General features: G+C 40.8%; 2 protein-coding genes across 2 annotated transcripts in view; both read left to right on the forward strand.

Annotated features, from left to right (window-relative positions):
* The window catches only part of EXOC2 (exocyst complex component 2), a 200,465-nt gene that overhangs the window by 12,397 nt on the left and 167,333 nt on the right, over positions 1-20,735 (forward strand). The window contains exon 2 of the mRNA XM_011955129.1: positions 18,733-18,820. The gene's annotated coding sequence lies outside the window, so the exon portion shown is untranslated. The remainder of the gene's footprint in view (positions 1-18,732; positions 18,821-20,735) is intronic.
* Positions 18,736-20,026, forward strand: HUS1B (HUS1 checkpoint homolog b (S. pombe)). Its single transcript, XM_011955128.1, has one exon. It carries the CDS (start codon positions 19,024-19,026, stop codon positions 19,855-19,857), a length of 834 nt encoding a protein of 277 aa, XP_011810518.1. The 5' UTR covers positions 18,736-19,023; the 3' UTR covers positions 19,858-20,026.

Genomic DNA, 20,735 nt, shown 5'->3' on the forward strand with positions numbered 1-20,735 from the left:
TGGAGGGCTCTGGGCTGTAGGAATGGTCCCTAGTTGGCACCCGGGGTATGTAGAGCTGGGGGCAGTGTCCCTGACTGGAGGAGGCTAATTGAAGACGGGTACTCAGTCCAGGCAAGTAGTTTGTGACCTCTGGGAATTAGCCAGTTCTCAGAGGGGCAGTCCCTTCCCTGGTCCACAGCCTCCAAAATGTCAAAGCATCATAAAGCACTGAAAACAAACAAACAAACAAACATGGTTAATACAAGGGCCAGGCCTTTTTGTACCGCAGCTTCAGGATTTAGTAGCAGAGAGGAGAAAAGATGAGTACAGTAGTTTCTTATTGCCAAGGAGAAGAGGCATGAATTTGATCTAGAAAAGAGTATGAGAGAAAGCCTTTACAGTAGCTTACTCATTTCTCCCAGCAATTTTTGAAATTACTGTGTTTTGCACATTTTCTTTTTTTCCACTATAGCTTACCCTCATTATTACTGCAAGGCTTTGATAAGTGTTCACAGTTCATATTTAGTACAAGGTAATTTTTTTTTTTAACCGAGTACGTGAACTTTTTTGAGGAAACATGACCCAAAGGCTAGCTAGCTAAAAGAACAAATAAATAAGTCGTTTCCAAGGCTCAACAAATTCTGTCTTTATTTAAATTTTTTATAGAATTATTGAAGGAAAGGAAGTAATCATGTCAGCAATCTTTCACCTGTCATTCATTTGGAACCACTTGTTCTGTAATTATCATGGCAATAAAAAACTCATTTTGGCCTTATCTATTTTGGTATAATGATTCAAATTTGGCTAATTGCATGTGAGTTATGATCAATTTGGTATTTTCGCTTAATTTCTAGCTCAGAGTTTGTTCTGTTGTTCTTTGAACCAAGCATAGTAATATAAAATTTGATTAAATGTGTTGGTAGTTCTCAGTTTCTCGTTTTTGGATTATGAGGAGTTTGGAGAGTTTGCAGTCACACCTCACTTGATTGCAGTTTGATTTATTGTGCCTTGTAGATACTGCATTTCACAGATAATGCTTGTTTTAAAAAAAAAAAAATGAAGTTTGTGGTGACCCTGTATTTAAGCAAGTGTCTCAGCATCATTTTTCCAACAGCGTGTGCCCACTTCATGTCTTTGTGTCACATTTTGGTATTTCTTGCAATATTTCATACTTTTTAATTATCATATTTTCAAGTTCAGTTGTGTTTCATATTGGGAAGCCAAATACAGATGAGAAAGATCCCTGCCAGCATAGTAAAAATTTATATATGTTTTTTGAGTTTTGAGGTGTAAGTCTGATTTGTTTGGAGATTTCCTTGAGGCAGAACCCCTCGTTACTGATGGCATCTAGTAAATGAGGCCTTGGTGCATTATGCTGTACTTTTGAAAACATAGATCTCAAAATCTGTACTATTAGAAAAGTTTTGCTCCTCCTCACCCTAAGGAATAGTTTAAAAAGTGTACTTTATATTTCTGAATAAATAAAATATATGACTATTCACTGCTGCAGTTTCATAGCTTAACTTTTGAGCCAAATACTGTTGAGGCTTCAGTGGTACTAATTTAATGGAACACTAACCAGTGCAAATAAAAGACAATTGTATTGTTATCTTTTTTCTTTGATAAATGTGAATTTTTTTTGAGATGGAGTCTCACTTTTGTCACCCAGGCTGGAGTGCAATGGCGCAATCTTGCCTCACTGCAACCTCTGCCTCCCAGATTCAAGTGATTCTCCTGCCTCAGCCTCCTGAGTAGCTGGTATCACAGGCTAGTTTTTCTGTATTTTTAGTACAGATGGTTTTCACCATGTTGTCCAGGCTGGTCTTAAACTACTGACCTCAAGTGGTCTGCCCACCTTGGCCTCCCAAAGTGCTGGGATTACAGGGGTGAGCCACCGCGCCCGGTCGTGAATTTTAAAACAGAGTCTACAAACTTAATGAAATTTACCTTATCATTTAGATCACATGCACTAAAGCTCTTAGTAATTTGTGAAATGTACTTTAATTTTATAAGAATGCAACTTACTTATGTAAATATTGAAAACAAGACTCTTACAGTTTCTGGTCTGAGATGTAAGGAGCTTGGAGATCACCACTCTAATCCTCACAATAAGGAAAAAGCTAAACAAACTGAAAATCAGCCACTTTTCTTATATCCATCAGAAAATTGAGGTCACAGGGTAAACTGCTGTCCCCCAAATAAGAGAGACAACAGGCAGATACAGAGCATCTGAACTTCTTAGTTGGGATGAAAATTTCTGTGGGAAACCAGTGAGTTGCTTTAACCAATACAGCATATCCAGCTTTGAACAAAAAATGACAAGGCAAAAACTAAAGACATCAACCCCTTTTTGAAGAAACAGAGCGAGCATTAGAACCAGATTGAGGTGTGGTGAGGATGTTAGGATGATCAAACCAGTAATTTAGAACAGCTGTGATTACGTGCAGAGGGCCCTGATGGGAAAAGTGGATAACACACAACAGATCAGTAATGTGAATAGAGAGATGGAGACTTGAAGAAGGAAGAGAAGAGTGCCTTTGATGGGCACATCAGTAGACTGGACATGGCTGAGGAAAGAATCAGTGAACTGGAAGAAATGTAGAGTCTTCAGAAACTATAATAGAGAAAAAAGGTTGAAGAAAATGGAATGGAACATCCAAGAATTGTGGGACAGTTACACAAAGTATAATATATGTGTAATGGGAACCAAGAAGGGGAAGGAAGAAAAGAACAGAAGAAATATTTGCCATAGTAATGGCTGAGAGTTTTTCGTAATTAATGATAGTCCCAGATCTGGAAAGCTCAGAGAACAGTAGGCAAGAAAGTACCAATAAATAAATAAATAAATAAAAAATAAAAAATCTACACTTAGCATATTGTATTCAAACTGTAGAAAAATAAAAAAACTAAATACTGAAGGATACTGAAGGAAGCTGGGGTTAGGGATGAAATGGACACCTTACATAAAAAGAGACAAGAATGGAAATTACATCAGACTTTTTTTCAGCAACCATGCAAGCAAGTAAGGAAAAAAGACCCACCTACATAGAATTCCTCATCCAGTGAAATTATCCTTCAACCATGAAGGAGAAATAAACATTTTTCCAGACAAAATTGAGGAGATTTATTGCCATTAGATTTGCCTTAACTATTAAAAGAAGTTAAAATGTTAAAACTTGTTCTTTAGAGAGAAGCAAAATGATATAGGTCAAATATTTGAATCTGAAAAATTCAAGGATGAGTTTTAGAGAAGGAATAAATGAAGTGGCTTCTGAGTTCCTTCCCCTCAGGTCCTGACACCTGGCACCATGCCTAGCACCTACACCCCCCATTGATGCTGAATGATATGGATGTGGAATGTAATGAATTGTTGGCTTAAAAAACAAATACAGTTTTGTTGTTGTTGTTTTGAGACAGTCTCACTCTGTCACCCAGACTCGGCTCACTGCAGCCTCCACCTCCCAGGTTCAAGTGATCCTCCTGCCTCAGCCACCCGAGTAGCTGGGACTACAGGAGTGCATCACCATGCCTGGCTAGTTTTTGTACTTTTAATAGAGACGGGATTTTGCCGTGTTGGCCAGACTGGTCTCTTAACTCCTGACCTCAAGTGATCTGCCTGTCTTGGCCTCACAAAGTGTTGGGATTACAGGCATGAGTCACCGTGCCCAGGCTTAATTTTTTTTTTTTTTTTTTTTGAGATGGAGTCTCATGATGTTACCCAGGCTGGTCTTGAACTCCTGGGCTCAGGTGGTCCTTCTGCCTCAGCCTCCTAAGTAGCTGGGACTGCAGGTGTGCACCACTGTGCCTGGCTGAAAAAGACTTACTTTCTCTACCTACAGTTGCAACTTCTACATTTAAAGATAGCCCAGTGGACATAGCAAGTTCCCTGGCTCATGGAAAAGAGGAATTTATTTCAGATACTTGGCAAAACTCTAAATAAGAAATGAAAATGTGTCTTACCCTCAGCTCTATGGATGTTAATAGTTACCTTATTGTGTCTTATGCAACAGAACATTTTCTTACGTGATGCGAGTTGTGGCATCATTTTGAGACCAATCATTCGGAGATTAAAGAGAAAGGAATTGAATATTTTCAGGGTAGACACTATGAGTTTTTAAAAGTCAAAATTACAGATTTTCAGACTGGAGGGAAGCATTGTGTGGATTTAATTTGCCACATCGAAAAGTATTGATCACTTTCACCTGTGTGAACAGAAAGCCCTTTGAAGTCCTCCTCCCTGCTTTTTTTTTTTTTTAAATTAAAAAAAAAGAGTTCTTCAGACCAAAAATGAGAAAACCACAGTGGATTATCCTCAGCTGTGATTGGTCCATTTCTTGCTATGACCTCAGTAGGAGTCATTATTGTAAAATGCCAAGCACTTGTTTTAGTCCCTGGCTCTGCCTAAGTTGTTGGCCCAAGGCAAAAATCCAGCAGATAGTACTGCCCCCAGAAGGGGATCCTGCACAGGGACATACAGCCAAAGAACCTGCTTGTGTGGACACTGAACCGAACTTCACGTTTGCAGACTTTGGCTTTAACGTCGAGCTCACCTTTGGTAACAGGGTAGATAACTTCTGGGTCAGTGCTGCTTACACTGTCCTGGAACTCTTGTAGGCAACATACGCAAAAGTACGGTGGCTCTGCAGTGGATGTGGGCAGCCTGGGAGTCTCTATGCAGTGGTCGGTGGTCATCAGGTTTCTGTCTTACAATGGACAGAACTATTGCAGAGCTTCCAAGCAGGTGTATACCACATTCCCTTTACATGTCTATGGAATATTCCTGCTCCCTAAAGAAATTCCTGCTCCCAAACCCAGTAAGAGAGGCACTTTAGAGGAAATCATGAGGGACCCATGGATAAATGTGGGCTATGAAGAGGAACTGAAACTACCTCCAGCCACTCCCTGACTCCAAGGACCCCTGGCACACTGAGTTAATGCTGTCCTTGGGCTACATGTAAGGGAAATTCTGGAATCATTAATGGGCTACCGGACACGTCAGCTGGAGGGCCACACCATCACTGTGAAGTCCTTTCCTTAGCTGATCCCAGCAGCTGTTGCAGTCCTTCTCCATCCTTCCAGGTAGAGCCTAGGGTCTCTGCCAGCCCAAAGCAGCGAGCCTGCTCTTCCCACATTTTCTTTTTCCTCTAATAGAAAGTCAGTGGCTTGAAGAGTATCAGGAGTCAGGTTGAAAGACCAGCAGAACAGTCAAAGTGCCTGCCGGTGCTCGGCCTCCCCTGGAGATGAAGACTGGCCCAGCACAGCCTCCAGCATGGCCCTGTGGCCGCCCCTCCACCCACAGCACTAGCAGCAGTGGTGGAACCCCAGACAGAATCAGCTGTTCCTAGGGTGTACACCGTCCTCCAAAGGAGACTCCCTTCGTACTGGGCAGCTTTGGTTAGGACCAGCAGAATTTGCCAGCATGTAGAACCTCAGCCATTGCCTCTAGCAACGTTCAGGGCTGGCAGGGGACCACAGGAGGTTCCTTGTCTCCCTCCACAGACACCTGTGTTCAGGTTGGCTGGAAAGATCTGGCATGTAGCTGGAATGTGGGGAGTTCAAGCTGTGCTTGCTGCATTTCACATGGAGCAGGAAGATCCTGAGCTCCATGGAGTCCAAGGACATGGTGCAGGAGATCAGCCAGGTGCGGGATGCAGACAGTTGCAGGTGGTAATACTTGTCCTTGAGGAGCAGGCATACCAGTTAGAGGTTCATTCGTAAGCATTCAGCACCTTCATGTGCCTCGCACCACGTAGGTAATAAAGAAATACAGTCAGCTCTCCATATCCATGGTTCCTGCATGGACAGATTCAATCAACTACAGATGGAAAATATTCAGAAAAAACAAGGCAGCAATAAAAAATAAAAACAGTACAGTTTGATAACAATTTACATTGTATTGTGTATTATAAGTAATCTAGAGATGATTAGTAATCTAGAGTATGCTGGTGGATGCACGTGGGTCATATGCAAATACTGTGCAATTTTATGTAGGGAACCTGAGAATCCCCAGATTTTGGTAACCACAGAATGTCCCAGGACCGATGACTCGTAGATCCCAAGAGACCACCCTTATCTCTAGTTTTACTGGTTGAATGGTAGAGATAAGTATAGAGGGGGTGCAATTAATCCAGCCTGGGGCTGAGAGAGGTTAGGTTGGTGGGGAGTGAGGTGAGGGAAGGTGTAGCTTCCTACAGAAAGTGGTGACTGAATGAGTGGATGGTGGAAGTTAGTTGGCTAAAGAGCTGGTGGGATGGGTGTTGAGAGACCTGATGCTGAGGATGACAGCAGAATGCAGATTTCAGCAGTGAGCACAGGGCTCTGCAGGCAATGAGAAGAGCACTTCTTTCACCTGAAAAGGTAGGGCAGGGGAATTAAGTTCTGGAATGCTGGAGGCTAACAGAGGGAGAAATCGTGCGTCACCCAGAAGAGAGCGTGGGAAACAATGAGGGGACTGTAGGGGAGACATGATGGAGGCACAGCATGGCTGAGTCTCTTCCTGGGAATGACTTAAAGCATTAATGCCTGAAAATTTTCCAAAATTATAATAGACAACTATCCATAGATCCTGGGAGCTCAGAGAATGTGGAGCAAGACAAATACCAAAAATCTACACTCAAACATATCCTATTCCAATTGCAGAAAATCAAAAACCAATAGAAACTCTTGAAAGAAGCACCTTACTATAGGGGAGCACAGATAAGAGTCATATGACATGTCTCTTCAGAAACCATGCGAGGAAGAAGAGAGTGAAGTGAAATAAAGTGCTGAACGAAAAAAACCCAGTGTATTAGGGCTTTCCAGAGAAACAGAATCAACAGGATATGGATGGATGGATGGGAGGGAATTTATTAGGGGAACTGTCTGACATGACTGTGGAGGCTGAGAAGTCCCATGACAGGTGGTGGCAAGCCGAAGTTTGAAGGCCTCAGAACCGGGGAGCCTACAGTGTATCTGTCAGTCTGAGGCCAGAGGCCTCAGAACCTGGGGGGCAGGGGTCACTGGTGTAAGCCTGGGAATCCCAAGCTCAGAAGACCATGGCATTCTGGTGATTCAAGAGCAGGAAAAGACGGGTGTCCCAGTTCCAGAAAAGAGAGAATTTGCCTTTTCTCTGCCTTTTCGATCAAGACCCTCAACCAGCTTTGGGGTGCCTGCTCACAATAGGTGAGGACAGAGCTTTCTTACTCAGTCCACTGATTCAAATGCCAGTTACTTCCCCGAACACCCTCACAGACACACCGAGAAATAATGCTTTACCAGCTCAGCCGTCTGGGTATCTCTTCTTCCAGTCATCACACTTATCACCATCAAATTCTATATACAAATGAAATTATCCTTCAGAAGCGAACGAGAAGTACTTTCTCAGATAAACAAAAGTTGAGGAACTTTGTTACCAGTAAACCTTCCTTGTAAGAAACACTAAAAGATACTCATCAAAAAACAACAAAACAATAATGATGTAGACTAGAAACTCAGATCTACACGAAGAAAGGAGGAGCATTGTAGATGAATTAAGGTAAAATACAGTCTTAGTTTTTCTTATTCTTAATTGATCTGACAGACAACAGTTTGTTCTGAAGAATAACAGCAACAAAACATATGGTGATTATAGCTTATAGATAATTAAAATGAATGACACCAGTGTTGTAAGGGATGAGAAGAAGAAAGTGGGAATACTGTTATAAGGTACTTCCACTGTCCATGAATGGGGAAAGTGTTATTTGAGAGTGAACTTGGTGTAGTTATAAATGCATATTGCAAACTCTAAGACAGCCAGTGAAAAAACATTTTTATTTGTTGTTGTTGTTGTTTTTTAACGTAATTGCTATGCTAAGAGAAGAAGGAAAATGGGACTTTTAAGGCAGTGAAAGTATTTGGTATGATACTGTAATGTTGGATACATACAATTATAAGTTATACATTTGTCAAAACTCATAAAATGTACAACACAAAGAGCCCCAATGTGAACTGTGGAACTTAGTTAATGGTGCATCAGTATTGGCTCATCAGTTATAACAGCGGCCACACCAGTGCAACATGTTAATAACAGAGGAAACAGGAGGGACTGGTAGCGAAGGGGTAGATGGAAACTCTAATTTTGATTTAATTTTTCTGTAAACTTAATAAAACTGCTCAGAAAAAAAAGTTGTAAAATGCCAAAACAAAAGAGCAAAGCCCCAAGTTTCCCAATTCTAAATAATAATTTAATAGACCTACATTTTCTGGAAGGGATGCTGAACAGTTTTTGAAATTCCTATTGTAAACATCAGTAACATTTGAATCATTTGCTCAGTTGTGCATCAGTGTGACTCCCATGGCGAAGACGCCTTTACGTGTTTTCCGGTGGCTTTGACTTTTCCTCCTAGTTTCTGGTACATTCCAGTCAATATGAGGAAAATACCAGTGCTGGAAACAAGAGAAGTGTCTTCTACATCTGAAAATTAAGGAGTTACAGCTGAAAATGTTCCATGTGAGAATATTATTGGGAGGAAGGATGCTGACTTACCAGCACCTAATGAATGGGCACACTTTTTTTGTGAAGGGCGATGTAATAGGTTTTAGCCGTGAGGTCTCAGTTGCTATTGCTCAGGTGTACACTTTTAGTGAGAAAGCAGCCTTAGATGACATGGAATCAAATGAATGTGGCTGTGTTCTGATAAAACTTTATTCACACGAAAAGGTAGCAGACTGGATTTCTCTTGATGACTGTAATTTCTTGACTCTTATTTTTATTTGTATTTTCTGTAAGTTAATTGGGATACAGGTAGTATTTGGTTACATGAGTAAGTTCTCTAGTGGTGATTTGTGAGATTTTGGTGCACCCATCACCCAAGCAGTATACACTGCACCATATCCTGTAGTCTTTTATCCCTCACCTCCCTCCCCTTCTTCCTCCCAAGTACCCAAAGTCCATTGTAGCATTCTTATGCCTTTGCATCCTCATAGCTTAGATCCCACATATCAGTGAGAACATACGATGTATGGTTTTCCATCCCTGATTTACTTCTCTTAGAATAACAGTCTCCAATCTCATCCACATCACTGCAAATGCTGTTAATTCATTCCTTTTTATGGCTGCATAGTATTCCATCATATATACATACCACAGTTTCTTCATCAACTCAATGATTGATGGGCATTTGGGTTTTCCACGATTTTGCAAGTGTGCATTGTGCTGCTATAAACATGTGCACAGGTGTCTTTTTTGAGTATTGAGTTATTTGCTCTGGGTGGATCCCCAGTAGTGGGATTGCCCAACAAATGGTAGTTCTACTTTTAGTTCTTTAAGGAATCTCCACACTGTTTTCCAGAGCAGCTGTACTAGTTTGCATTCCCACCGGTAGTGTAGAAGTGTTCCCTGTTCACCGCATCCGGACCAACATCTACTGTTTTTTGATTCTTTGATTTTTTTGCTTATGGCCATTCTTGCAGGAGTAAGGTGGTATCGCATTGTGGTTTTGATTTTTGCATTTCCCTGATCATTAGTGATGTTGAGCATTTTTTCATATGTGTGTTGGCCATTTGTATATCTTCTTTTGAGAGTTGTTTATTCATGTCCTTAGCCCACTTTTTGATGGGAGTGTTTTTTTTTCTTACTGATTTGTTTGAGTTCACTGTAGATTCTGGATATTAGTCCTTTGTCAGATGTACAGATTGTGAAGATGTTCTCCCACTCTGGGTTGTCTGTTCACTCTGCTGTTTCTTTTGCCATGCAAAAGCTCTTTAGTTTAATTAGAGCTATTTACCTTTGTTTTTACTGTCTTTGCTTTTGGATTCTTGGTCATGAAATCCTTGTCTAAGCCAATGTCTAGAAGGGGTTTTCCAACATTATCTTCTAGAATTTTTATGGTTTCAGGTCTTAGGTTTAAGTCCTTAATCCACCTTGAGTTGACTTTTGTATAAGGTGAGCGATGAGGATCCAGTTTCATTCTCCTACATGTGGCTAGCCAGTTATCCTAGCATCATTTGTTGAAATGGGTGTCCTTTCCCCATTTTATGTTTTTGTTTGCTTTGTTGAGGATCAGTTGGCTGTAAGTATTTGACTTTACTTCTGAGTTCTCTATTCTGTTCCACTGGTCTGTGTGTCAGTACCACGCTGTTTTGGTGACTATGGCCTTATAGTATAGTTTGAAATCAGGTAGTGTGGTACCTCCAGATTTGTTGTTTTTGCTTAGTCTTGCTTTGGCTATATGGGCTCTTTTTTGGTTCCATATGAATTTTAGAATTGTTTTTTCTAATTCTGTATAGAATGATGGTGGTATTTTGATGGAGATCGCATGGAATTTGTAGATTGCTTTTGATAGTATGGCCATGTTCACAATATTGATTCTACTCATCCATGAGCATGGGTTGTGTTTTCATTTTTTCGTGTCATCTGCAATTTCTTTCAGCAGGGTTTTGTAGTTTTCTCTGTAGAGGTCTTCTGAAAGACCTACCTTTTTGGTTAGGCATATTCCTAAGTATTTTATTTTATTTTTGCAGCTATTATAAAAGGGGTTGAGTTCTTGATTTGATTCTCCACTTGGTTGCTGTTGGTGTGTATAGAAGAGCTACTGATTTGTGTACATTAATTTTGTATCTGGAAACTTTGCTGAATTCTTTTATCAGTTTTAGGAGCTTTCTGGTGGAGTCCTTAGAGTTTTCAAGGTAAATGATAATATCTTCAGCAAACAGTGACAGATTGACTTCCTCTTTACTGATTTGGATCCTTTATTTCTTTCTCTTGTTTGATTGCTCTGGCTAGGACTTGCAGTACTGTGTTGAAGAGGAGTGGTAAGAGTGGGCATCCTTGTCTTGTTCCCATTCTCAGAGGGAATGCTTTCAACTTTTCCCCATTCAGTATTATGTTGGCTGTGGGTTTGTCATACATGTCTTTTATTACATTAAATATGTCATTTGTGTGCCAATTTTGCTGAGAGTTTTAATTATAAAGGGATGTTGAATTTTGTCAAATGCTTTTTCTGTCGCTATTGAGATGATCATGTGATTTTTGTTTTTAATTCTGTTTATGTGGTGTATCATATTTATTGACTTGTGTATGTTAAACTACCCCTGCATCCCTGGTATGAAACCCCCTTGATCATAGTGGATTATCTTTTTAATATGTCATTGGGTTCAGTTAGCTTGTATTTTGTTAAGGATTTTAGCATCTATGTTCATCAGGGATATCGGTCTGTAGTTTTCTATTTTGGTTATGTCCTTTCCTGGTTTTGATACTGGGGTGATGCTGGTTTCATAGAACGAATTAGGGAGGGTTCCTTCTTTCTCTGTCTTGTGGAATGGTGTCAAAAGGATGGGTACCAATTCTTCGAATGTTTGGTAGAGTTCTGCTGTGAATCCTGGTCCTGGACTTTTCTTTGGTGGTAATTTTTAAATTGCCATTTCAGTCTCGCTGCTTGTTGTTTGTCTGTTCAGGGTATCTGTTTCTTCCTGATTGAAGCTAGGAGGGTTGTATTTCCCAGGAATTTATCCGTCTCTTCTAGGTTTCTAGTTGATGTGTGTAAAGGTGTTCATAGTAGCCTTGAGGGATCTTTCGTATTTCAGTGGTGTCAGTTGTCTTATCTCCTGTTGCATTTCTTAGTGAGATCATTTGGATTTTCTGCCTTCTTTTGTTGGTTAATCATGCTAATGGTCTGTCAATTTTATTTATCTTTTCAAAGAAACAGCTTTTGTTTTTTTTGAAACAAAGTGTTGCTCTGGTGCCCAGGCTGGAGTGCAGTGGCATGATCTCGGCTCACTGCAGCCTCCACCTCCCAGGTTCAAGCAGTTCTCCTGCCTCAGCGTCCTAGAACTAGCTTTTTGTTCCATTTATCTTTTGTATTTTGTTGGCGTTTTTTCAGTTTCATTTAAGTCTGCTCTGATCATGGTTATTTCCTTTCTTCCGCTGGGTTTGGGTTTGGATTGTTCTTGTTTCTCTAGTTCCTCGAGGTGTGGCCTCTGTTTATGCTTTTTCCGACTTTTGATACAGGTGGTTGGAACTATGAATTTTCCTCATAGCACCACCTTTGCTGTATCCCAGAGGTTTTGATAGGTTGTTTCATTATTGTCATTCAGTTCGAAGAATTTTTTAATTCCCATCTTGATTTTGTTTTTGACCCAATGCTCATTCAGAAGCAGGTTATTTAATTTCCATGTATTTGCATGGTTTTGAAGGTTCCATTTGGAGTTGATTTCCAGTTTTATTCCACTGTGGTCTGAGAGTGCTTGATATAATTTGAATTTTCTTAAATTTATTGAGGCTCATTTTATGGCCTATCATATAGTCTGTCATGGAGAAGGTTCCGTGTGCTACTGAATAGAATACATATTTTGCAGTTGTTGGATTAAGTGTTTTGTATATATCTGTTAAGTCCGTTTGTTCCAAGATGTCATTTAAATCCATTGTTTCTGTTGACTTTCTGTCTTGATGACCAGTCTAGTGCTGTCAGTGGAGTATTGAAGTCCCCACTATTATTGTGTTTCTGTCTGTCTCATTGCTTAGGTCTATTAGTAATTGTTTTATAAATTTGGGAACTCCAGTTTTAGGTGTATATATGTTTAGGATTGTGATATTTTCCTGTTGAATAAGGCCTTTTACCATTATGTAATTTCCCCTTTGTCTCTTTTAACTGCTGTTGCTTTAAAGTTTGTTTTATCTGATATAAGAATAGCTACCCCTGCTGGCTTTTGGTGTCCATTTGCATGAAATACCTTTTTCCACCCCTTTACTTTATGTGAGTCTTTATGTGTTAGCTGAGTCTCCTGAAGACAGCAGATCATTGGTTGGTGAGTTCTTATCCATTCTGTGGTTCTGTATCTTTTAACTGGAGCATTTAGGCCATTTACATTCAATGTTAGTATTGAAATGTGAGGTACTGTTGCATTCATCATGCTGTTGCCTGTGTACTTTGTTTTTTTTTTGTTTGTTTTGTTTTTGCTTTGTAACGTGCATTTTTGTTATAGGTCCTGTGTGATTTATGCTTTAAGGAGGTTCTGTTTTGTTGTGTTTCCAGAATTTGTTTCAAGAGTTAGAGCTCCTTTTAGCAGTTCTTGTAGTGCTGGCTTGGTAATGGCGAATTCTCTCAGCATTTGTTTGTCTGAAAGACTGTATCTCTCCTTCATATATGATGCATAGTTTCAGTGGTTACAGAATTCTTGGTTGATAATTGTTCTGTTTGAGGGGGCTGAAGATAGGGCCTCAATCCCTTCTAGCTTGTAGGGTTTCTGCTGAGAAACCTGCTGTTATTCTGATAGGTTTTCCTTTATAGATTACCTGGTGCTTCTGTCTCACCAGTCTTAGCTCTTTCCTTAGTCAGAACTGGGTATAACCCAATGACGGTGTGCCTAGGTGATGATCTTTTTGCAGTGAATTTCCTGGGTGTTCTTTGTGCTTCTTGTATGTGGATGTCTGAGTCTGTAGCAGGACTGAGGAAGTTTTCCATGATTGTTCCCCCAAAATACATTTTCCAAGCTTTTAGAATTGTTGTCTTCTTCAGGAATACTGATTATTAGGTTTGGTCATTTAACATAACCCCAGACTCCTTGGAGACTTTGTTCATATTTTCTACTTTTTTCTTCGTCATTGTTCGATTGGTTAATTTGTAGACCTTTGAGCTCTGAATTTCTTCCTTCTACGTGTTCGATTCTGTTGCTGAGAATTTCCAGAGCATTTTACATTTCTAAAAATGTGTCCAAAGTTTCCTGAATTTTTGATTGTTTTTTCTTTAAGCTATTTCCTTGAATATTTCTCCCTTCACTTTTTGTATTTATTTGATTTCCTTGCATTGGCTCCGCCTTTCCCTGATCTCTCCTTGATTAGCTTAATAACTAACCTCCTGAATTTTTTTTCAGATAAATCAGGGATTTCTTCATGGTTTGGATCCATTGCTGGTGAACTAGTGTGATTTTGGGGGGATGCTGAAGAGACTTGTTTTGTCATATGAGCAGGGTTGGTTTTCTGGTTCCTTCTCGTTTGGGTAACCTTTGTCAGAGGGAAAGCCTAGGGCTGAAGGCTGTCATTCAGATTCTTTCATCCCACAAAGTGTTCCTTTGATGTAGTACTCTCCCCACTCTTCCTGTGGATGTGGCTTCCTGTGAGCCAAACTGCATCATTGTTGTCTCTCTTCTGGGTCTAGCCACCTAGCGAGTCTACCTGGCTCTTCGCTGGTACTGGGGGTTGCCTGTACAGAGGCCTGTGATGTGAACCATCTATGGTCTCTCAGCCGTGAATATCAGCGCTTGTTCCAGTGGAGGTGGCAGAAGGTGCAGTGGACTACGTGAGGAGGGTCCTTAGCTTTAGTGGTTTAATGCTCTATTTTTGTGCTGGTTAGCCTTCTGCCAGGAGGTGGTGCTTTCCAGAAAGCATCAGCTGTAGTAGTGTGGAGAGGGACAGGCGGTGGGTGGGGCCCTAGAACTCCCAAAATTGTGTGTCCTTTGTCTTCCGAGACCAGGTTGGGTAGGGAAGGACAATCAGGTCCTGGGGGGGAGGGGGGAATGGGGATGGGTGGGTCTTGGGGGAAGGGGTGGAGTTGTGTACCTCCGGGCATTATGGCTGTCTCTGCTGAGTCATGCAGGTTGTCAGTAAAGTGGGGGAACGCCTGCGGTCACAGGCCTCACCCAGCTCCCATGAAGGGCCACAAAACTGAAGGGCTGGTCTCACAACCACCATGCCCCCCAACAACAGCCCCGCGTGGCAAGACGGGCTTAAAAATCTGCCCCAGGCTACCTGCCTCCCAGCTGTGAACTAAAAAGGCTGGGTTCTCTCCCTGCCTGTGGAGTCTGCACACTGGATTTGTGTCCTCTCCCAGGTTCTGGCCAGGAGGCTTCTCACTCCGTTCAAATTGTTACAAAGTTCAGTTAGAGATTTCCTTCTCCCTGTGGAGTTGTACCGCCTGCTCTTCAGGCCACCTGCCAGATGAATCCCGGTGGTGCCAGCAGGAATGACCTGCAGGGGGACACAGTGAGCTCCCAGGGCCTTGCTGCTGCTTCCTCTACCCCTGTATTTCACTCGCATCTCCAAATTGACTCAGCTCCAGGTCAAGTCGGAAACTTCTCCCGCAAACAGACCTTCAGCTTCTCCAGTGGGAGTGTGTGTTCGGGAGAGGAAGGTCTCCCTTTCCCACTTCCACAGTTGGGGCAGTCACAGTATTTGGATTGTCTTCTGGGTCCTGCAAGAGCAGTTTACTTCCTTCAGAGGGTCTGAGATTACTGGTATTGTTCTTGCAGTTAATCTGGGGCTAAAATTCCCAATGCGAGCCTTCCCATGCTGCTCTGTCTGGACCTGCGATCTAGTCCTGCCTCCTGTTGACACAATGATCTGTCCCCCTAAATCCGTTTCCTGACTCTTGATCTAAAATGTGCATCAGGGAAGCTCAATAAATAAGTAAATAAGGAGATTCGACAAAAGAAACTTTAGTGCATTCCTCAAAATTTCCTGCAAGGTCAGATATTACAGGTAAACAGTTTAGATTTTGGTTTGTGATTTGGAAACCTAGCATGAGTGACTCCATTTTGAGTTGCTCTGTTGGGTGTAGTGCAGCAACTCAGTTCAAATCAGTGGCTTTTCATCATTTTATTTAATAATGCTATATGATCAAAGCTACAGGTAGGAAGAATAGTGGCTCTAAATGTTATTAAGCAAAGAGAGTGAAAACAAATGGACTAAGTGTTCTGTCCAGAAAGGTAGGAAGGAAATAGCAAAATGCAAAAAGGAGTTAATACTGAAGTGGAAAGTGATGAATTTGATCATGGTTCTTCTGAAAAAAGAAAATAGAATTGACAACTTACATCAAAGACTATAAAAATTAGTGAAACAGTCATTGATTGGCACATCTAACCCTGAGAAAATAGATTTTTACATATAAAAGCATATTAAATTTGAAAACCAAAATGACATTTCTGACTTTCTCAAAATACAGTAAAATTGTCTTAACACATACAGACATAGAAGCATGAAAGAAATTCCCAAATACTCATACCCAGCAAGGCACTAGAAATAGATGGTTTTAGAAGCTACTTATAGGAAACCTACAAGGAACAGATTATTCCTGTACTATTTAAGCTACTATAAGGTGACAAGTATGGGAAACTTCACATTCTTTCTGTAAGTGAAACATAGCTGCTGTGGATATAGAACTGCCCAATAATACTGAAATGTTGAATGTGTCTAGATACCAAAAGCAAATTAATAGTACAAGAGAAGGTAATTCTAGACCATTACAAGTAAAATTAAAGATGTAGAACTCCTAAATAAAATGTTAGCAAATCAAATCCAGGAGTGTTTAAAGGACTAGAACATGGAACCAAGTACTGTTTATTCCTAGATTATAGAGTAATTCAGTAATTGGAAATCTGTTACTTTAATTTGCTATATTAGGTGAAAAATTATCTTGAAGGATGATGAAAAACTGATAAAATTTAATATCCATTCCTAATTTAAAAAATAGAACCCCAAGAAATTAAGACTAGATAAATATTTTGTGTGCATAATAAAGTATTAATAGCAAACATCATGTTAATGGTGAAATGTTAAAGCATGGATTATCAACAGGAGGAATAATTCTTGAGGGGACAAAATAAATCTTGACATAAAGTAAAAATATACATATAGTATATAATACAGATATATATTATATTAATGGTATTATTAATAAAATTTCATGGAGGGCAATTAGGGAAAAAACCTAAAAAGACTCTTGGGGGCACTAATGACAGTTTGGGAAACGCTGCTCTAGAGGATTCCTCATGAGTTACAAATAAGAGATGCTAGTACCACTGGTACTCAGCAGTGTTTTGAAAATTACATCAAACACAATGTCAGTTAAATAAATGACATAAACCTTGAAGAGTAAAAGCCATAATTTTAGTACATGAAGATTGTAAGATTTTCTACATAAGAAACATAAAAGATCAATTGAAAAATTATTTCAGGAGAGCTCAGTGACTTGACTGACTTCAAGATACTATATATTATGTGAACTCCCCAAGAACAGAACTGAATAATTCATTGACAGTCAAAAAAATGGTTTGAATAAGTGGGAAGATTTAATGTAAATATTTTAAATATCCTGGCTAGGTGCAGTGGCTCACACCTGTAATCCCAGCACTTTGAGAGGCCAAGGCAGGCAGATCACTTGAGATCAGGAGTTGGAGACCAGCCTGGTCAACATGGCAAAACCTCGTCTTTACTAAAAATACAAAAATTAGCCAGGCGTGGTGGCAGGCACTTGTAATCCCAGCTACTCAGGAGGCTGAGGCAAGAGAATCACTTGAACCCAGGAGGCAGAGGTTGCAGTGAGCTGAGATCGCATCATTGCACTCTAGCCTGGGTGACAAGAGTGAGATTTTGTCTCAAAAAATAAATAAATAAATAAATAAAATATATATATATATTTATATATACACAAAATATCTTGAAATTATCTTGCAATTTATACATTTCATACATTCATGTAAAAATTTGTGTTGAACACCAGTTGCATGGCAGATACTGTTCTAAATGCTGGCTGTCCAGTGGTATATGGAACAAATAAGAACTCCTCTAAGTTACATTATTGTGGTTAGAGCTAGACAGCAAACAAAGAAGTGTTAAGTATCTTCTATGTCAGGGTGGTGATAATTCCCAGAAAAATTCCAGGAAGATTATTTTTAGACTCTGACAAAATATTTTGGAGTTCATCTGGAGCAATATCTGTGAGAGAATGAGAGAAGTTCTGAAAGATTGTCCTATTCCATATTGACATATAATACAGAAATTAAATCACTGGTACAGGTGCAAGATAGGGCAGTGGGAGGAAATATAGAGAGGGCCAGGAAACATTGAGGCAAAAATGGGAATTTTTTGTCTAAAATAAAATTGATATTTCAGATTAGTGGAGAAGTGGATTGTATAGTGAATTGTGTGTATCACCTAGGTATTCGGTACTCCAAGATTTCAACTGAGTCAAACAACTAAGTCATAAAAACAGATAACATTAAAGTCCAGAAACAGGACTTTGAAAGCATGACCCTAGAAGTAGTAGAGAAAAGGTCAATAGGTTTGACATGATAAAAGATTCAGTATTTCCCAAGAGCAAAGAGTACCAAAAACAGTGTGAAAAGTCACATGATAAACTGGGGAAGATATTTACAGTACATGTAATGGACAGAGGGCTAATGTTCTTGCTAGATATCTTGAAATCAAGAAAAATAAACTCAATAAAAAGATGCAAAGGCCATAAAATGGAATTCACACAGTGCAAGTCGATTTTTTTTTTTTTTTTTGCCTGCCAGAGTGCTACAGATGAAACAGATTGCTAATACCCAGTGTTGCTGGTGGGCTAGAGTGTTCACGCAGCTTTCTGCAGACCAGTTTGAGAATATTTATTAGGATTTTAAAAGTGCATTCATTGACCAGCACTTCACTTTGGAATTTAACGCAAGGAAGTACTTGGGTACATGGGTAATATGAATATTTTTGTACGAAAATATTCATTGTGTTCATAATAGCAAAAAAATTGGAAATATCTAAATGTCACTTGTGTTCTGACTCTATACATTGGAAAACTGAGCAGCCATGAAAATGATGTAGATTTGTTTCACCAACATGGAGAGATGCCTGTTACATATTTTATGTGTGAAGATGAGGTTGTAAAATGTGTGCCTAGTATGATATAATTTCGTAAGACCCGTGGAACTGTATCTTCATGTACGATTGATGAAGATGGTATCAGTGTGTATACCAAAGAGATTGAAAGTGGTTATTTATCTAAGTGATGATTTTGCCTTCATAGTGGTGAGAATACTGAGGAGTGTCAGCAGTGGAATGTCTACTCTTCTTATAACCGGAGCGGAAACGGAAGCATTTTGTGAGAGGGCTGGAGGGCAGGTGAGAACGGTGTGGGCGCGCCCTACCGTGGCTCCAGGCCTGGGGCTGCGGAACCCAGAACAGAGCCCGGAACCCGAGTGCCTGCCCTGCTGGGGCCCGGAGGGAGGGCGGGGAGGGCAGCGCCGGGGACCCCAGCGGACCGGAAGGACTTGTGGCACGCGGCATCCCCCTCAGAGGCCCGGAGCTGCCTTGGCTGTGGCGTCATGAAGTTTCGCGCCAAGATCACCGGCAAGGGCTGTCTAGAGCTGTTCATCCACGTCAGCGGCACCGTCGCGAGGCTGGCGAAGGTCTGCGTGCTCCGCGTGCGCCCTGACAGCCTGTGCTTCAGCCCCGCGGGCTTCCACGGCCTCCGTGAGGCCGGGCTGTGGTGCGAGGTGCGGCGGGGGGCCTTCCAGCAGTTTCGCATGGAAGGTGTCTCGGAAGACCTCGACGAGATCCACCTGGAGCTGACGGCGGAGCACCTGTCCAGGGCGGCGAGAAGCGCCGCGGGCGCGTCCTCCCTGAAGCTGCAGCTGGCGCACAGGCGCCGCCCCTGCCTCACGGTGGCGGTGGAGCTGGCCTCGTCCCTGGGCCGCGCTCGCAGCGTGGTGCACGATCTGCCCGTGCAGGTGCTTCCCCGAAGAGCGTGGCGAGCCTGCCTGCCGCCCAGCCTGCGCGCCGCCGACGCCAGCATCTACCTGCCGCGCTGGAGGACGCTGCGGAGCATCGTGGAGAGGATGGCGAACGTGGGCGATCACGTGCTGGTGGAAGCAAACCTCAGGGGCAGGATGACCCTGAGTATGGAGACGGAGGTGGTGTCTATTAAAAGTTACTTTAAAAATCTTGGAAACCCTCCGGAGTCGGCTGGTGCGCCTCCAAACAGAGACCTGGAGAGCATGGTGCAAGTGCGGGTAGATAATCGGAAGCTCCTGCAGTTCTTGGAGGGACAGCAAATAAATCCTACGATGGCCTTATGCAATATTTGGGACAGTAGTCTTCTTCAGCTTGTTTTGGTTCAAGAAGATGTCTCTCTTCAGTATGTCATTCCTGCTTTGTAAAAATTCAGCCAGCTTAGATTTCTTTTTTTTTAAGCTTACGATCTTTTCAAAACTGAAACAGACCCTGAGTTAATTGGGTTGAAAGTTTGCACCTTCTCTGACTTATACGGGGCGTATATTTTGTTGAGCCCTTCCTCCTTTGCAAAATTTATATTAAAGCATTGATAAAACAGTTGGGTAGTTTATGTTTTTGTTTGCTGAGTTTCTCAGTTTTTTTCCTGCTTAAGATTCTAACAAGAAAATTATTCTTCAACTCTTCGGGGGGAAAAACAGGGTTGTAATGAAATAAATATTTTTGAATCCTGAAACAATTGCATCAGTATTTTATTATAAAATGCTGTGTAAAGCGGGAAAGTTTTCGTTTTAAAATATGCATAAATGTTTTCCGAGGGTATTTCTTATGTAGAGAGCTGAATATATCTGCAAGATGAAAGGTATTTAGCGTGTGTGCGCATTACATATTCTTTGTTAAGCTGTGTTTTGTCATAGGATATATCAAAGAATATCAGTATACATGGTTTTGAGATTTATTATCTACATAGTTTGAATTGCTTATTTATTAGATTCATTTTTCACATGTATCATATTCACATTAGGAATCAAGGAAATATAGGCATTCTCAGAGATATTAGAGTATTTTAAAATTAAGATGTGTACATTTTTTAGATATTCCAAGTTTGGTTCCAGACCACTGAAAAAAGCAAATATTGCAATAAAGACAGATGAGTTTTTTGCATTTTCAGTACATATAAGCGTTATGTTTGCATTATACTGTAGTCTGTTGAGAGTACTATGTCTAAAAAATGTACACATCTTAATTTTAAAATACTTTATTGGTAAAAAGTGCTACTCATCATCTGAGCCCTCAGCAAGTTATA

Source organism: Colobus angolensis, unplaced genomic scaffold, assembly GCF_000951035.1.
Source record: "Colobus angolensis palliatus isolate OR3802 unplaced genomic scaffold, Cang.pa_1.0 Scaffold396, whole genome shotgun sequence".
In the NCBI taxonomy this organism is placed as follows: domain Eukaryota; kingdom Metazoa; phylum Chordata; class Mammalia; order Primates; family Cercopithecidae; genus Colobus; species Colobus angolensis.